The 17035-nt window shown below is 56.2% G+C and overlaps 1 protein-coding gene across 1 annotated transcript in view; it reads left to right on the forward strand.

Annotated features, from left to right (window-relative positions):
- The window catches only part of LOC144819477 (2'-5'-oligoadenylate synthase 1A-like), a 371508-nt gene that overhangs the window by 106692 nt on the left and 247781 nt on the right, over window positions 1-17035 (forward strand). Inside the window, exon 2 of the mRNA XM_078677346.1 lies at window positions 13322-13508. Coding sequence (XP_078533472.1) covers window positions 13322-13508 — 187 coding nt within the window. The remainder of the gene's footprint in view (window positions 1-13321; window positions 13509-17035) is intronic.

A 17035-nucleotide genomic window follows, 5' to 3' on the forward strand; every position in this document is an offset into this window, starting at 1 on the left:
GGCCTGCCTGAGAAAACTCGGAGGAAAAGGCCCATCGGCAAGGGGGCTGAGCGGCAGGTGCGTACCCGGGCCCCTGGGGGCCCCGGCGGGCGGGCCCGGGTCCTGCCTTCCCCTGATTCGGAACCGCCGGACCTTTCGGAGGTCAGACTGTGGAAAAAAACTCGGAGAAAAAGGACCATCGGGAAAGGGCTGAGAGGCAGGTGCATTCCCGGGCCCCTGGGGGCCCCGGCGGGCGGGCCCGGGTGCTGCCTGGCCCCGTCTCAGCATGGCCAGACCTCGCGGGGACCTGCCTGAGCAAACTCGGAGGAAAAGGCCCATTGGCAAGGGGGCTAAGCAGCAGGTGCGTACCCAGGCCCCTGGGGGCCCCGGCGGGAGGGCCCGGGTCCTGCCTTCCCCTGATTCAGAATCGCCAGACCACACGGAGGTCTGACTGACCCTCTCCCTAGTAATCCGGAGGAAAATTACCCCCCTTTCTTGTAATCCGTGCACTAGAGGTGACAGAGGGGACCCAAGGCGCGAAAGTACCCGACCTCCTGGAGCCCTCGCTGGGATCCGGGAGGCAAATGGCACCTCATCGGGACTTCCAGGGAAGTTCGGCCATCTGGTCGCCCCCATTGGAAAGCATTGCGGGCGACCAGATGGCCGAGGCGATCCGGGAGACCAGATGGCCGAGGGGATCCTGGAGACCAGATGGCCGAGGGGATCCGGGAGACCAGATGGCCGAGGGGATCCGGGCGACCAGATGGCCGGGCACGAAAGGGACGCCATCCGGTCGCCCCGTGCCCCCACGAAGGAGGGAGCGGGCGCCCGGGGCATGGCGGGCCGGAGGCCCGGGGCCCCAGCCGGGCCACAGCCATGGAGGCTGCCAGGGGCCGGCGGGCCCTCCGACCCGGGGCCCGCTTACACCTTGACAAGCAGGGGAGGCCTGCAAGGGACCGACGGACCCCTGTCCTGGGCCCTGGGTGGAGCGGCAGCCCGGGGGACCGGGCCCAGGGCCGGAGCGCCCGACCCGGGGCCCCGACCGGGCCCCTGGACCCAGCCGGGGCTCCCAGGCCCGGAGGCACAGGGGAAGCCTCCCCGGGCCCGCCGGACCCCGTCCCGGGCACCCTGCCCCGCGGCAGGACCCAGGACGGAGCCCGGGGTGGGGAGGCCACCCTCCCCGGGGCCCTCAGGGGCCCCGGATGGAGCTCCTGAACACAGACAAGCAAGGGGAGGCTCCCCGGGCACATCGGAACCCCTTTCCGGGCCCTTGGCAGTGCGGCAGGCTGGGAGACAGGGCCCAGGGCCTGAGCACCCGACCCGGGGCCCGCCCGGGCCCCTGGACCCAGCCGGGGCTCCCAAGCCCGGAGGCGCATGGGACGCCTCCCCGGTCCCTCCGGACCCCGTCCCGGGCACCCTGCCACGCAGCAGGACCAAGGACAGAGCCCGGGGTGGGGAGGCCGCCCTCCCCGGGCCCTCAGGGGCCCTAGCCACTGCTCCTGAACCCAGCCAAGCAAGGGGAGGCTCCCCGGGCACATCGGAACCCCTTCCCGGGCCCTTGGCAGTGCGGCAGGCTGGGAGACAGGGCCCAGGGCCGGAGCACCCGACCCGGGGCCCGGCCGGGCCCCTGGACGCAGCCGGGGCTCCCAAGCCCGGAGGTGCATGGGACGCCTCCCCGGTCCCTCCGGACCCCGTCCCGGGCACCCTGCCACGCAGCAGGACCAAGGACAGAGCCCGGGGTGGGGAGGCCGCCCTCCCCGGGCCCTCAGGGGCCCTAGCCACTGCTCCTGAACCCAGCCAAGCAAGGGGAGGCTCCCCGGGCACATCGGAACCCCTTCCCGGGCCCTTGGCAGTGCGGCAGGCTGGGAGACAGGGCCCAGGGCCGGAGCACCCGACCCGGGGCCCGGCCGGGCCCCTGGACCCAGCCGGGGCTCCCAAGCCCGGAGGTGCATGGGACGCCTCCCCGGTCCCTCCGGACCCCGTCCCGGGCACCCTGCCATGCAGCAGGACCAAGGACAGAGCCCGGGGTGGGGAGGCCGCCCTCCCCGGGCCCTCAGGGGCCCTAGCCACTGCTCCTGAACCCAGCCAAGCAAGGGGAGGCTCCCCGGGAACAACGGAACCCATTCCTAGGCCCTTGGCAGTGCGGTAGGCTGGGAGACAGGGACCAGGGCCGGAGCACCCGACCCGGGGCCCGCCCGGGCCCCTGGACCCAGCCGGGGCTCCCAAGCCCGGAGGCGCATGGGACGCCTCCCCGGACCCATGGAGCCCGTCCTGGGCATTGAGCCATGCCGTTGGCCTGGAGATGGGTGCCCCGGACGCCCGGGGGGAGGTCTGTCTGGGACACATGGAGCCCGTCCTGGGCATTGAACCATGCCGTTGGCCTGGAGAAGGGAGCCCCGGACGCCCGGGGGAGGACTGCCCGGTACCCGTGGAGCCCTTCCCGGGTACTTTGCAACGCCGTTGGCCTCCTGGAGATGGGTGCCCCGAACGCCCGGGGGGTGGGCTGCCCGGGACCCGTGGAGCCCATCCTGGGCACTCTGACCTGCTGTTGGCCCGGGGGAGGGACCCCAGACGACCGGGACCCGTGGAGCCCGTCCTTGGCACTCTGACAAGCCGTTGGCCCGGTGAAGGGAGCCCCAGACGACCGGGACCTGTGGAGCCCGTCCTGGGCACTCCTGTATGCCGTTTGCCCGGGGAAGGGAGCCCCGGACGTCCGGGACCCGTGGAGCCCGTCCTGGGCACTCCTGTATGCCGTTGGCCCGGGGAAGGGAGCCCCGGACGTCCGGGACCCGTGGAGCCCGTCCTGGGCACTCTGAAATGCTTTGGCCCGGGGAAGGGAGCCCCGGACACCCGGGGGGGAGGACTGCCCGGGACCCGTGGAACTCGTCCTGGGCACTCTGACATGCCGCTGGCCCGGGGAAGGGTGCCCCGGACGCCCGGGGCCCGTGGAGCCCGTCCTGGGCACTCTGACAAGCCGTTGGCCCGGGGAAGGGAGACCTGGAGGCCCGGAACCCGTGGAGCCCGTCCTGGGCACTCTGAAATGCTTTGGCCCGGGGAAGGGAGACCCGGACGCCCGGGGGAGGACTGCCCGGGACCCGTGGAACTGGTCCTGGGCACTCTGACATGCCGCTGGCCCGGGGAAGGGTGCCCCGGATGACCGGGGCCCGTGGAGCCCGTCCTGGGCACTCTGACATGCCGCTGGCCCGGGGAAGGGAGCCCCGGACGCCCGGGGCCCGTGGAGCCCGTCCCGGGCACTCTGCCATGCCGTCAGCCTGGATGGAGCCCCGGACGCCCGGGGGGGCGAAGGCCCGGGACGCATGGAGCCTGTCCCGGGCACTCTGCCATGCCGTCGGCCTGGATGGAGCACCGGACGCCCGGGGGACGACTGCCCAAGAGCCATGGAGCCCGTCCTGGGCAATTTGACATGCAGTTGGCCTGGAGGAAGGAAGCTCCGGGTGGCCTAGGGAGGTGTTGCCCAGGCATATCCCATCTGGTCCCCATGGCAGAGAACCACCAACCCTGGAGGGGTGTCCGGGCATACCCTGCCCCATAGTAATCCGGAGGCAAATTACCCCCCTTTCTTGCAATCTGTGCACGCGAGGTGACAGAGGGGACCCAAGGCGTGAAAGAACCCGTCCTCATGGAGCCCTCGCTGGGATCCGGGAGGCGAATGGCACCTCATTAAGACTTCCAGGGAAGTTCGGCCATCTGGTCCCCCCCATAGTAAAGCGTTGCGGGCGACCAGATGCCCGAGGGGATCCGGGCGACCAGATGGCCGAGGGAATCCGGGCGACCAGATGGCTGGGCATGGAGGTGAAGCCGCCTGGACTCTTCCCCACCCCGTCCCCGTCCCGGGACGAATGCCCGGGACGCATGGAGCCCGTCCTGGCCACTTGACGTCCCGTCCTGGGCATTGAACCATGCCGTCGGCCTGGAGAAGGGAGCCCCCGGACGCCCGGGGGAGGACTGCCCGGTACCCGTGTAGCCCTTCCCGGGTACTTTGCAACGCCGTTGGCCTCCTGGAGATGGGTGCCCCAGATGCCCGGGGGTGGGCTGCCCGGGACCCATGGAGCCCGTCCTGGGCACTTTTACATGCCGTCGGCCTGGAGGTGGGTGCCCTGGACGCCCGGGGGAGGCCTGCCCGGGACCCGTGGAGCCCCTCCCGGGTACTTTGCCAATGCCATTGGCCTCATGGAGATGGGTGCCCCGGACGCCCGGGGGGAGGACTGCCCGGTACCCGTGGAGTCCTTTCCGGGTACTTTGCAACGCCGTTGGCCTCCTGGAGATATGTGCCCCGAACGCCCGGGGGGAGGGCTGTCCGGGGCCCATGGAGCCCGTCCTGGGCACTGTGACATGCCGTCGGCCTGGAGGTGGGAGCCCCGGACGCCCGGGGGAAGGCTGCCCGGGACCCGTGGAGCCCTTCCCGGGTACTTTGCCATCCCGTTGGCCTCCTGGAGATGGGTGCCCCGGACGCCCGGGGGAGGTCTGTCCGGGGCCCATGCAGCCCGTCCTGGGCAGTGTGACATGCCGTCGGCCTAAAGGTGGGAGCCCCGGACGCCCGGGGGAAGGCTGCCCGGGACCCGTGGAGCCCTTCCCGGGTACTTTGCCATCCCGTTGGCCTCATGGAGATGGGTGCCCCGGACGCCCAGGGGAGGTCTGTCCGGGACACGTGGAGCCCGTCCTGGGCATTGAGCCATGCCGTTGGCCCGGAGAATGGAGCCCCCAGACGCCCGGGGGAGGTGTTGCCCAGGCATATCTCATCTGGTCCCCCGGGCAGAGAACCACCAGCCCTGGAGAGGTGTCCGGGCGTACCCTGCCCCTAGTAATCCGGAGGGAAATTACCCCCCTTTCTTGCAATCCGTGCACGCGAGGTGACAGAGGGGACCCAAGGCGTAAAAGAACCCGACCTCATGGAGCCCTAGCTGGGATCCAGGAGCCGAATGGCACCTCATCGGGACTTCCAGGGAAGCCCGGCCATCTGGTCGCCCCATTGGAAAGCATCGCGGGCGACCAGAGGGCCGGGATCGAAAGGACTCCCAGCTCCCCATCCATCCCAAGCCTTCGCGGTAGGGTTCCTGACTGCCTGCCCACGCAAGGCAGGGCTCTTGGACCCCGGCTGGGCCTCAGGCGCAGGTTGGACCACCGGAGCTCTAGGGCCCGGACGACCTGGGGGAGGAATGCCCGGGACCCGTGGAGCCCGTCCTGGGTACTTTGACATGCCGTCGGCCTGGAGGTGGGTGCCCCGGACGCCCCGAGGGAAGCTGCCCGGGACCCATGGAGCCCGTCCTGGGTACTTTGACATTCCGTCGGCCTGGAGGTGGGAGCCCCGGACGCCCGGGGGGAGGTCTGCCCGGGACCCATGGAGCCCGTCCTGGGTACTTTGCCAATGCCGTTGGCCTCATGGAGATGGGTGCCCCGGACGCCCGGGGGACGAATGCCCGGGACGCATGGAGCCCGTCCTGGGCACTTTTCCATGCCTTCGGCCTGGAGCCCCCAGACACCCAGGGGAGGACCACCGTGAAAACCATGGAGCCCGACCCGGGCACTCTGCCATACCGTCAGCCTAGATGGAGCCCCGGACGCCCAGGGGACGAATGCCCGGGACGCATGGAGCCCGTCCTGGGCACTTTTCAATGCCGTCAGCCTGGATGGAGCCCCGGACGCCCGGGGGACGACTGCCCAGGAGCCATGGAGCCCGTCCTGGGCAATTTGACATGCAGTTGGCCTGGAGGAAGGAAGCCCCGGGTGGCCTAGGGAGGTGTTGCCCAGGCATAGCCCATCTGGTCCCCATGGCAGAGAACCACCAGCCTCGGAGGGGTGTCCGGGCGTACCCTTCTCCCTAGTAATCCGGAGGAAAATTACCCCCTTTTCTTGTAATCTGTGCACGCGAGGTGACAGAGGGGACCCAAGGCGCGAATGTACCCAACCTCCTGGAGCCCTCGCTGGGATCCGGGCGGCGAATGGCACCTCATCGGGACTTCCAGGGAAGTTCGGCCATCTGGTCGCCCCATAGGAAAGCGTTGCGGGCGACCAGATGCCCGAGGGGATCCGGGCGACCAGATGGCCGAGGGAATCTGGGCGATCAGATGGCTGGACACGGAAGTGAAGCCGCCTGGACTCTCCCGACCCTGTCCCCGTCCCCGTGCCCGTGCCCGGGACGCATGGAGCCCGTCCTGGGCACTTTTCCATGCCTTCGGCCTGGAGCCCCCAGACACCCAGGGGAGGACCACCGTGAAAGCCATGGAGCCCGACCCGGGCACTCTGCTATGCCGTCGGCCTGGATGGAGCCCCGGACGCCCGGGGGACAAATGCCCGGGACGCATGGAGCCCGTCCTGGGCACTTTTCCATGCCTTCGGCATGGAGCGCCCCGACACCCTGGGGAGGACCACCCTGGAAACCATGGAGCCCGACCCGGGCACTCTGCCATGCCGTCGGCCTGGATGGAGCCCCGGACGCCCGGGGGACAAATGCCCGGGACGCATGGAGCCCGTCCTGGGTACTTTTCCATGCCGTCGGCCAGGAGCCCCCTGACACCCAGGGGAGGACCACCGTGAAAACCATGGAGCCCGACCCGGGCACTCTGCCATACCGTCAGCCTGGATGTAGCCCCGGACGCCCGGGGGACGAATGCCCGGGACGCATGGAGCCCGTCCCGGGCACTCTGCCATGCCGTCCCGACAAATTCGTACGGACTCCTAACCTTACGACACGGATCGGAATCGAGCCCTCTCTGACCCAGCAGTTTCAGGCGCCCGGGGGACGAATGCCCGGGACGCATGGAGCCCGACCCGGGCACAGTGCCTTGCCGCCGGCCTGGATGGAGCCCCGGACGCCCGGGGGACGACTGCCCAAGAGCCATGGAGCCCATCCCGGGCACTCTGCCATGCCGTCCCGACAAATTCGTACGGACTCCTAACCTTCCGACACGGATCGGAATCGAGCCCTTTCTGACCCAGCAGATATCAGGTTGATTTGCTATATACTTTACGTACGATTTTATGGGGGCCGATTCCGATCCGGTACGTAAAAGCAAATACGACCGACATGTCGGACAACCACGTACACCCAGGGGATAGGACTGCCCGGGTCACATGGACCCCGTCCTGGGCACTCTGATCTGCCGCCGGCGCCGGGGATCGAACCGTGATCACCAGATGGGGATATCCCAAAAATCTGGCATGGATACGGCCCGCCAGGACAGGTTTGGGCACCCCTGTGTTAGAGGGTCTCTTATAGCTCGGCCTTTTTGCGGACACCAAGGGATTAATGCTAAAAAAAAACCTAAAAAAAAATCTCCCGCCCAAAGCTTGTTGCTTAAGTTTCTCTTCGACCCGCAGTGCAGTCATCTTGCATCTAAATTAGCCTTTTCGGAATAGCAATTCTTTGCTTCAGCTTGTATCGGACCCAAACGCTGTCCTGTGCTGGCTGAGGTGGAACAGTGCATGTGTGGAAATAGGTCCACGGTTTCGTCGCGAATCATGTACACTAACCAGCTAGACTGCCGTTTCCCACATTCCGTGTTTGACCGCTGTTGTCCCCACGTCCATTAAAGCAGGGGCGGCAGTCATCGCTCTCACAACCCATGCTCTCACTCTCTCCTCAACTGCTCAATGTTGCCTCCATACTGAGCGCGGTAGGAGCCGTCGCCTCTGCTCCCGTCTCTGATGTGCTCACTCTCCACGAGTGTATCCGTAGCGGGCGTTGCCTCTCCTGCAGCTGGCTGTTCACGGTGCTCTGTCTCCGAAGTGCTTGCAGCACGGGGTCGCAGTCCAGCCCGCATCAGCTCACGCTCTGCCCCTCCGGTGTGATTGCTTTCTGTATTCATACAGAAAGAAATTATTTTTTGCTACTTTTCCCAGCACTGGCAAAGACAATAGGGCAGGCTTTAATTTGATAAACAGCATTTATGCATGCAACACATGTAAACGGTATTTGTAAAACCACATGCATTCACGCATTGGCATTAAAGCCAGAATTACCAGGTTTGACAATGGTTTTCTGTATTATCCATTTACAGATGCTTTTGTCTATGCGTGCTTCCCAGTGCACAAACCAGCATCTACAATGTTTGTAGCTTGCAGCACAATGTCAATATTTGTTTCAGTAGCTGGGAAAAGAATGCACTTCTGGGGGGCATTAAATGGAGGCTTTGATAGTACAAAACCTGCATTTTCTTTTCTAATTATTATTTTAGGAAGAGGAGTAGTTTCAAAACCATCAGTACTGAAAAGGATTCAGCATGGATGATGCAGAGGATAAAGAAAAGTAGTAAACCGTGTATCATCATATTTAAGGTGTCCAATTTGGCCATCCGACCATATCCTATCATTCAACTAAGTCATAAATGCCAACGTTTTGAAATCAGGAGGTGAGAGATTGAGAAAGAAAAAACAGGGACATTTATTTCCCCAATTGACATATATTATAGCGGAGGCAATTTTAGGCAGTAAACCGCTCTAATAAAGCCATTTTTGCCTTCAAAAGTCAGAAGTATCCAACTAAAACAGCTGTGTTGGCAAACAAGACCTACATGTGCTGCTATCTTTTGCAATGGATCCCTTGGACATTTGTTAGATGTTGCACATGCTGTGATTGTGCAATACAAATGGTCTCATTCCAGCATTCTTTGATTTGTTTTTCCACTGTGTAATTGATGGAGGAAGATTACCTACCACTCCATTTCTCCCTCTAACAAAGTTGCCTTCCTCACCAGAAGGCGCCTCCAAACAGGCATTTGTCTTCAAATGCTGAGATAAGCAAACAAGCAATGACCTGTTGTTAGGAATGGGATTTCTGGTTGACTAGGGCATGTGCCTAAGCCAGGCAGAAACCACCACTCTAGTCAGGGCAAGGGAGTTACATGCTGAAGTAACCACTGCATCACATCACAGTAGGGCCTTAGAAATACTGAGAATATGCCCCCGAGAACACTGTAATCACGATATGATGCGTAGAGTATCAACCCTGGCCAATGTAACCCTAAAGCCTGATCACATCAGGGCATAACATAAATCATGAATCCCTGGGCCAATCGGGCAACAACTAGGTCCCCAGCACAGGAACAACTCCTGGTATCAGGTGTTGAAATAACTGTAGTCACCATAAGTAGGACACCCTGATATCGTCAACGTTCCTCGCCGTAACTAGGGCGCTGCTACTCAGCAGGACTGGGATGTCTGGCGAGAGTTTCCCCCCCAGCCTGCATCCGATTCCCAATCCCTTAAGGCTTCCCCACAGTGTGCCCACAAGATGCCCCCATCACCCCGGGAGCCCTCAAGTTTCCCAGCTGACAATCTGCCCCCAAAGTCAGGACAGTCTATAGGGGCCGTTTCCTGTGCTCGCCCTGCAAGTCCCCAAGAACAATGCCCGTAATGCGAGGGGGTCGGGTGCCACTCACACTTGACTCCTTCCTTGGAGTCTGTTCACGAAGTTGCAGCTGCCGCGAGTCTGCAGAGCAGCTGTGACAAAATTCAGGAAAAACAAGTATGCCAGGCTGGCCCTACTCACCAGGGTCTCTTTGGTCAACTCTCCGGCAACGTTGTTCTGGTGATGCGGCCGTGCCCACAACCAGGCTGACTCCTTCCTTTCGGCGACTCGATCTCTCCTTTGGTCGGGCTCTCTGACATCACCACACTGCAGCCCAGGTAGAAGCGGGAAAGCGAAGCTCAGCTCCACGTTGCAGATGCCCGCGCTGACTTCTCCCTTCCTCAGGCACTGAATGCTTGTGAGGCTTCGTCTCTCTGGCCAGTCGTCTCGCACACAGTCGGGCACGAAATTTGACTGACTTCCGGCTTCCCCCGCACTCTTCCTCTAAAACAAAGGGAAGGAGAGCTCTCCCTCACTGCAGCTCTCCCCTCCTTACATCTTGTGGACTTTCTCTCTGCTGCCTGATGGGCTTTAGATAACACGCATGGCTCTCTCTTCTCTCATGGGAGCCCCGCCCAAAGTTAGGCAAGCCCCGCCTGGCTTCCTGTTTCTTCCTCGCCTGGCTTCTGCTCCTGTGGTTTCACAAAGCATGGTCTCCGTTGCTCCTTCCGCCTCCTCTGCCACACAATGCGGAGCAGTGCCTCTCCCACTTCTAGGTTTGGGGATGGCTGACCCTTCACCGTCATCCACAGCATGGCCACACGCTGCTCCTTGGCACTGGCTTGCAGGGGCAAAGAAGACAGAGCGCACACGAGGTGCTGGTCAGTAGGAGGCCCCCCTTTCTAAGGCTCAGGAAAAAATGCTCACCACTCGTTTGCTGCCAAATTACCACCTGGAAGTCTGGGCAATATTCTAAGAGGCTTCCATCTGCAGACATCCGCAGAGAGCAATAAGCCCTCCCATCCAAGAAGTGCATAGACAGGCCAGCGCACTGGGGCTCCAAGACAGACAGCAGACCCCTCAGCTGCCAAGAAGGGCAGCAGGTCAAGCCCCAGCGGCGGTTCCTCCTGGCAGACCGGTAGCCTGCTGTTCTCAAGTAGCACCAAGCAGCACACTTACATGGGTCACAGACCCAGTACTTATACTCCTTATGCCTTTGCTCTCCCCATTGTCCAGGGCTCTGCGCCTGGTCCAAGCCAGTTCTGGGGGCACTCACACCTTTCTCTAAGGGTACACCACTACCCCCTTTGTCAGTGTAGGCTCTAGCCCCAGACACACCACAGGGGGCCAGCATTGTGGAAGCTAGGCACAGCCCCATTCAGTCCCAGGGGCTACTCCTCCCACCACTCCCAATGCAGATTGGCCTATTCAGCCTAGTGCTGACTCACCCAGCCCCTGTCACTCCAGAGCCAGACATGCGCTTCACATCAGGCAGCCACAAAGACACATAGCACCCAGAAATGCTCACTTCTAAAAGTGGCAATTCTAAAATAGTAATAATAAATCTGCAAACGCCATTGCACAGCATTTATTACCACTATTCCAAACATACCAAACGTGACCACTCTACTCCTCTCAGATCAGAAATTAACACGAAACATTTATCAGGGAATCCCCAATGCATTCCTATGAGAGGGCAGCCTCACAGTAGTGAAAAACCAAAATGGCTGTTTGTCACTACCAGGACATGCCACACAGTGCTAGTTCTGATGGCAACACGCAAATGAAGCAAGGGAACCTGACCCTCCCTACAACACTTCCTTATATCTTCCATCTAAGCATCGATCCATTCATTCTTTTATCCACTTGCTGTTATCCACTATTTCACCTTTACTTTGTCATCCATCCATTCATTCTTTCATCCATCAAGCAATCTTTCCCCATTCCATCCATCCATCCTTTCACCCATTCATCCTCTATGCATTAATCCATCCTTCCTTTGACTTAAGCATTGATCAATAAAACCAGCCAGCCCGCTATCTATCCATCCATACTCTGATTTCCATTTCTCTGCCATCCTTCCACATGTTCATCCACTTATCCATTCTCTCATCTTTTCACTTGCTTATGCATCTACCCACTTATTCATCCACCCACTCAGTCATCCATCCATTCTTCCTATAGCCCTTCTTATCACCCTTCTTTCCACCCTTTTTTACATTCGATATTTCTTCCTTCTTCCCCTTTCCTATCTCCCAATCTTTCATTCCACCATGATCCCCCTTGCTCTCCTATTGACACCAGCATTTCTTTATAGCGCTAATTAGGAGCTTTGTCTGCCAAGCTGCAGACAGAAGAGGTCCATAAGGAACTCGACCCTTAGGTGACTGCTAAAGGAAAGGGTTGATGATGCTTCTGGGTATGAAGGTAAGTGTGCAGAAAATGTGACTATCCACTCCCAGTTCAATTTATTCACACATAATATTACACCACTATAGTACTCTATCGTATTTATAATTTATGTAAAGCCTTACTGCCATTGGTATGGCCGTAAAGCACAGTATTGCCTAGTCTAGAATGCAATACCAGGTTTATATGCCTGGCTTGTAGATGGTGTGAATTGTGAGGACCTTGGGGGCACACCAGTCTTGTCATTGCAGACTTGATGCTTACTGCTCATTAGTGTGCCAGTGATGAAGAACAGTGAAAGACTATAAGAGTAGCTCTAAATTTTTGTACTTACCTCCTCCATTCAATCTTGGCTCACGATTAGGTTGCCACGAAAGGAGCTGCTGTGAAGCACTCTGAAGGCAAGCAGAAGTGTTTCCAGGTGATAGTCTACTAATGGACCAAACTAGTGGAGTACACTTGGTGCTAGGTTTCTGGGAAGCCCGTTTCGGATAACCATTTGCTCAATGTAAACCAATGAGTTGCATTGACTTGAATTGCTTCACCATTATTGGTGTGATTGGTTCACCATTGACTATGTGATGGAGTCAAGTCAAAATAACTTTATTCGGTACCAGGACCACAAACGTTTGACAAACAGACGTTACAAGTTAAAAGTTTACATATCTCCATTCATAAAATCAGATACATTAAAAAAATGATATCATCAACCATAACATTTCATAATAATGAAAATTATATGTTAAAAGATTTTTCTCATCCTGTTTGTTTTCTATTGTTCATGCCACTTTCTAATGGCCATTGCAACTTTGGTATAATTGAGACTGCAATACAGATAACAGGAGTAACCAATGATTGCAAATATTGGAACCCAACAATGTGTGTACAGGGCCGGATATCCCCTAAAAGTGGTGCTAAAATGTTCCCCTTGGTTCTTTGTAGAGTGAACAAAATAACATGAAGTTCAGCGTGCCTTGCGTTGCCATATTGTCACAATGACAAGGAATGAGTTTGTCAGCCCACCGAGGTGGTCTTGGAAAGGCCACTAGAAAGTGCAAAGTGCCTGTGATGGAGTTATACTAATGGAGGCAAGAGGCAAATCTTTATAATATTATGTCTGAGCAAATGTGCCACCAGCGGGGGAGTCAGCACTCCAGGGCGGGGAATACAATTGCATATTTTCACTTTTTGAGGCAGGAGTGCATCTGTATCTTGGGGGTGGGAGGTTGGACATAGGGAGGAATCGATTTACAAAATTGGTGGTTGTCTAATGGAAGTGGATTGTCAGAGTGAAACATAGGCATGAATAAATGTTTGCTATATCCATGTATTTATGGTAACACATGTGTGGCATGGACTTCTCAAAGAATTCCACAACTGCTTCTGGAAATCTTTGACTTGCAAATTACTAGTAGTAGAATTAAATGGTAGGCTTAAATGTACTCAACATATAGGGATAACCAATTGGAGTACATTTCCAAATATTTGTGAATCAGGCTTATTGTCATTTTCATTAAAGTCTCCTGCTATAAGTGCATTGTGCTGAGTAGTTCAGACATATCCATGATTTCGCAGAGATTTGTTATGGAATATGCTAACATGTTTGATGTATCTTGCTCTTCCCAGCTAACAAATGGAAGGAAGTCTGTGCTTCAACAAGCTTTCACATCTTCCAGTCATCTGAGAAGACCAGCCCAATTTGTGGCTCCTGAAACATGTGCCTCATGCAGGATGTGCCGGAGACAGTCTGGGACCATACACAGCAGACAGCAACATGAGAAGCAAGACCATCACTTTACAGCCACCAAAAGAGGTACAGCCATGTATAGAAGTAGATTCACCAAAGTGCCAGACATATTTTCTTTGGTCCCACGAAGACATCACATGTGGTCTCTCTAGTGCTGCTCTACATCCCTTAAAAGCCGTCTGTTATCTTCTGTGGGGCTAAGGACAAAAAGAGCAAACTGCAGAAAGGGGTCTGCTTACCTTCTCTTCCGGCTATGTCCAGGACTCTTGATATTAATGTTATATTATAAATGTGACATCTTTAATGTGTTCTACATTATTGCACCAATCATGCGTGGCCTGTCGGTCTTGGTTGCTAACATTACCATGTGTCTTAATTTCCTCAATGAAAAAATATTTGTCGGTGATTGTTGATGTTATATACATGCGTAATGCAATCTTGTTATCCGCAAGGGTATCCAGGTGCTGAGAGGGTGAGTTGGACGAACTTATACGCAACTGTATCTTCGATGTACCAAGGGGATAGTTGAAAAGGCAGGTCTTTAGCTTCTTGCGGAATTCGAGAAATTGAGGTCTTTACGTGTTGGCTGGAGGTTGTTCCACATCTTGGGTGGGATGTATCAAAATGAACGACCTCTTGCAGTTCATTTTGCAGGTCCTATGTTGTGAAGTGCGTTGAATGCATGGGTGAGAAACATGAACTGACTGCTTTTCTGGATGGGGAGCTAATGGAGCTCCATGAGGGAAGACGAGATGTGGGAGCTGCAGTGGAGGTTTGGGAGGATTCTTGTAGTGGCATACTGAATGTTCTGGGGTCTGTGTATGAGGTGGGTTGAGATTCCAGCGTAGAGTGTGTTAGCGTAGTCTAGTCTGCTCGTAAAGAGGACTTATGTGATGGTTCATCTGGTGGTCTGCGGAGCCATTTGAAGATCTTACTCCGCATTTGTAGGATGAGGAAAAATTAGGTGGTGACAGCATTGATCTGCGATGTCATGCTGAGTTTGTTGCCCAAGATGAGTCCTCAGTTTCTGGTGTGATCTGATGGATAGAAGTGGCTCCTAGTTCCATGTGCCACCCAGAGGAATCCCTGGGTGAGCTCTTGTTCCCAAAGATCAGTACTCCTGTCTTGTTGATATTGAGCTTCAGGCAGTTCGCCACGCTGTTCATGCAGTTCAAAAAGTTGGTGGAGTTGGAGACGTCCGTCAAGGAAAAGTTGAGCTGCATGTCATTGTTGTACAAGATAACGCTGATCCTGTGGGTTCTGATGATATTTGCGAGAAGTATCACCCATGTTGAAGAAGGTTGGGCTGAGAGACGATCCTTGTGGGACTCCACGGATGAGTTTCTTGGGTTCTGAAGTGTGTGGTTGGAGCCTTACTCTTTTGACTGTGAGGAATGAGGTTATCCTTGCATAAAAAAGTTAATTGAGTCTCTGCCTTTTTCATCAGGAAATGTTTTTTCTCATCTTTCAAATGTCTGTATGGATTTTAGAACTTGAAGCATTGAGCATCCGATTTTTTTTATTTTTTAAAAAGGTTATTCCTGGACTCCTATTTCTTTGTTAATATCTTGATTACATGTTTTAAATGCTTATAACCAATACTGTGTTACATGGTTTAAGCAGCCATTTTGTTTTGTAAAGTTTTGTGATATGGACAAGAGCAAAATGTGCTTGCTCCCTTCCATAACAACCAAGCTGCAAATATTGCAATATAGATCTTTTCAATTTTACACCAAGGCAGCGATTCTGCAGTATGGCCTTTTGTTTCTTACAGCTCTGCTCTTGCTTTAGGGGAAGTGTACTTGTGGTTTGAATAAAGCCTTAGTTGAAATGACAGTGGAGACTGGTATTTGAAGGCATTGGGAGGGCAGGTTGTGGGGGCGGGAGGGAAGAGAGGAGGGAATGAAATAAAAACATGAATACACACTTAACTATCTGCTGCTGCCGCCCGCCGTCGCTGCCTTCTCTCAGTCCTCTTCCCCATTTCCAGGGCAGGCAGCAGGATGCACCCGGCTCCCAGCCTCCCAAAAGCCAATCACAACACTGTGAGAAGTTAGCCTGGCATATGATGTCCACTATTCTAGTGGGCACCTTGCACCAGTCTAATCGACCCTTATTGATGGTGGTTGTAAAGTCAACTTATAGACAAGCTATCCTAGCGGTAGCATGGACGAGCAGTCATAGGCTAAGACTTCAGAGAGCATGTGAAGCAAGCTGTTTTACCAATTATAATCCCTTGAATACCAAATGAAAGGACACCACACAATGTATATATCAAATATATATGTATTTATTTCTAACACAACCCCTCTGCAGTCTTTATGAGGTCAGAGGTCAAAGTACATCACAAGTTACTCCATTAGCATATGATAAGTTGCACATATACCGTTATGCCCTAGGGGCCTCATGAACCATATACTAAGAAAGTGGTATAAGAACCATGTGAGAGTTAGACAGCAGGACTAGGGCCTGTAGAATCGCTGGGACTACACTAAACAACCAAAGGTTAGGAAGTAGGAGGCCCATGGGAGACGCGTGCAGAGTCTAAACACAGTCGCGAGTTACCTTTGACTTATAATGGGAAACGAAGAAGTTACAAAGTAACTGTTTAAGGACACTTGCGGATGGACTAGGATGGAACCCTTTTAAACGAGGACACTTCGAGAGTCAAGACCGACGGGAGCACCGGAGTACTCGTGTTACAGGGAAGCCGGGTGCATAGGTGTCTTTTCCTGTCGGGTTTCGCGTCGTTTTCTATGGAGATCTGCAAAGAAGTGCTGCAGGCAACCAGAGGAAAAGTGTCCGGTGGATCAAAGGGTGGATCGGCGATGTGAAGAACCTGAAAGCAGAGGGGACAGGGTCTGGGTCACTAGCCAGTGACCAGGAAGGAACCAGGCGATGTTGCGTGCTTGAAGGTGAAGAAGGTGAGTTTGTCTCTTCAGCCACGAGGTCCAGGAGGCATCGACATTGACCAGGCGCTGGATTCGAGCTGTCCCACAAAGGATCTAGTTGACTACGGTGTCGGTATCCGGACTGGACCCAACAAGCCTTAGCAAGCGCAACCCACGCAGGATGTCGAGATTGGCTCTGTTGCAGACCAGCAAGGTCTGTGGCACTTCTCCTTTGAAGGGAAGCTGGAGCAAGCCTGGAGCAACAAGGAAAGCAGTTTAGTTCAAAAGAAAAGTATTTAGGGGGCTCACTAGCCAACAAGCTAGCAACTGGGAAGACGCGTCAAGCTAAAATGCAAGAGCAGGCTCCACGTAGCACTCGTGAAGTGTGGAGGGTTGAACTTCAAAGCAAATGATGCTGGGGTCTGGGGCTTCTCGTACCCCAATGCACAACTGCGAGGGTAACTTGGTAGTTGAGCAGTTAGCAAAATGCAGGATGTCCAGTCCCACGTCTCTCGTGTTTGCCACGGGTCTCAGCTTTGCTGTGGATGTGGGTCGGAGTTCGAGAAATCTGAAAGTCCAGTTCCTGTGTCGCTGAGTCTTTCGGTTCCGGCAGGAGTGTCGACAAATCAGACTGGCAAGTTACTGGTGGTGCCTGTTTGCACAGGGTGGTCACTCCTTGACCACTAGGGAGATGTCTTCCGT

Source organism: Lissotriton helveticus, chromosome 2_1, assembly GCF_964261635.1.
Source record: "Lissotriton helveticus chromosome 2_1, aLisHel1.1, whole genome shotgun sequence".
NCBI classification, from domain to species: Eukaryota; Metazoa; Chordata; class Amphibia; order Caudata; family Salamandridae; genus Lissotriton; species Lissotriton helveticus.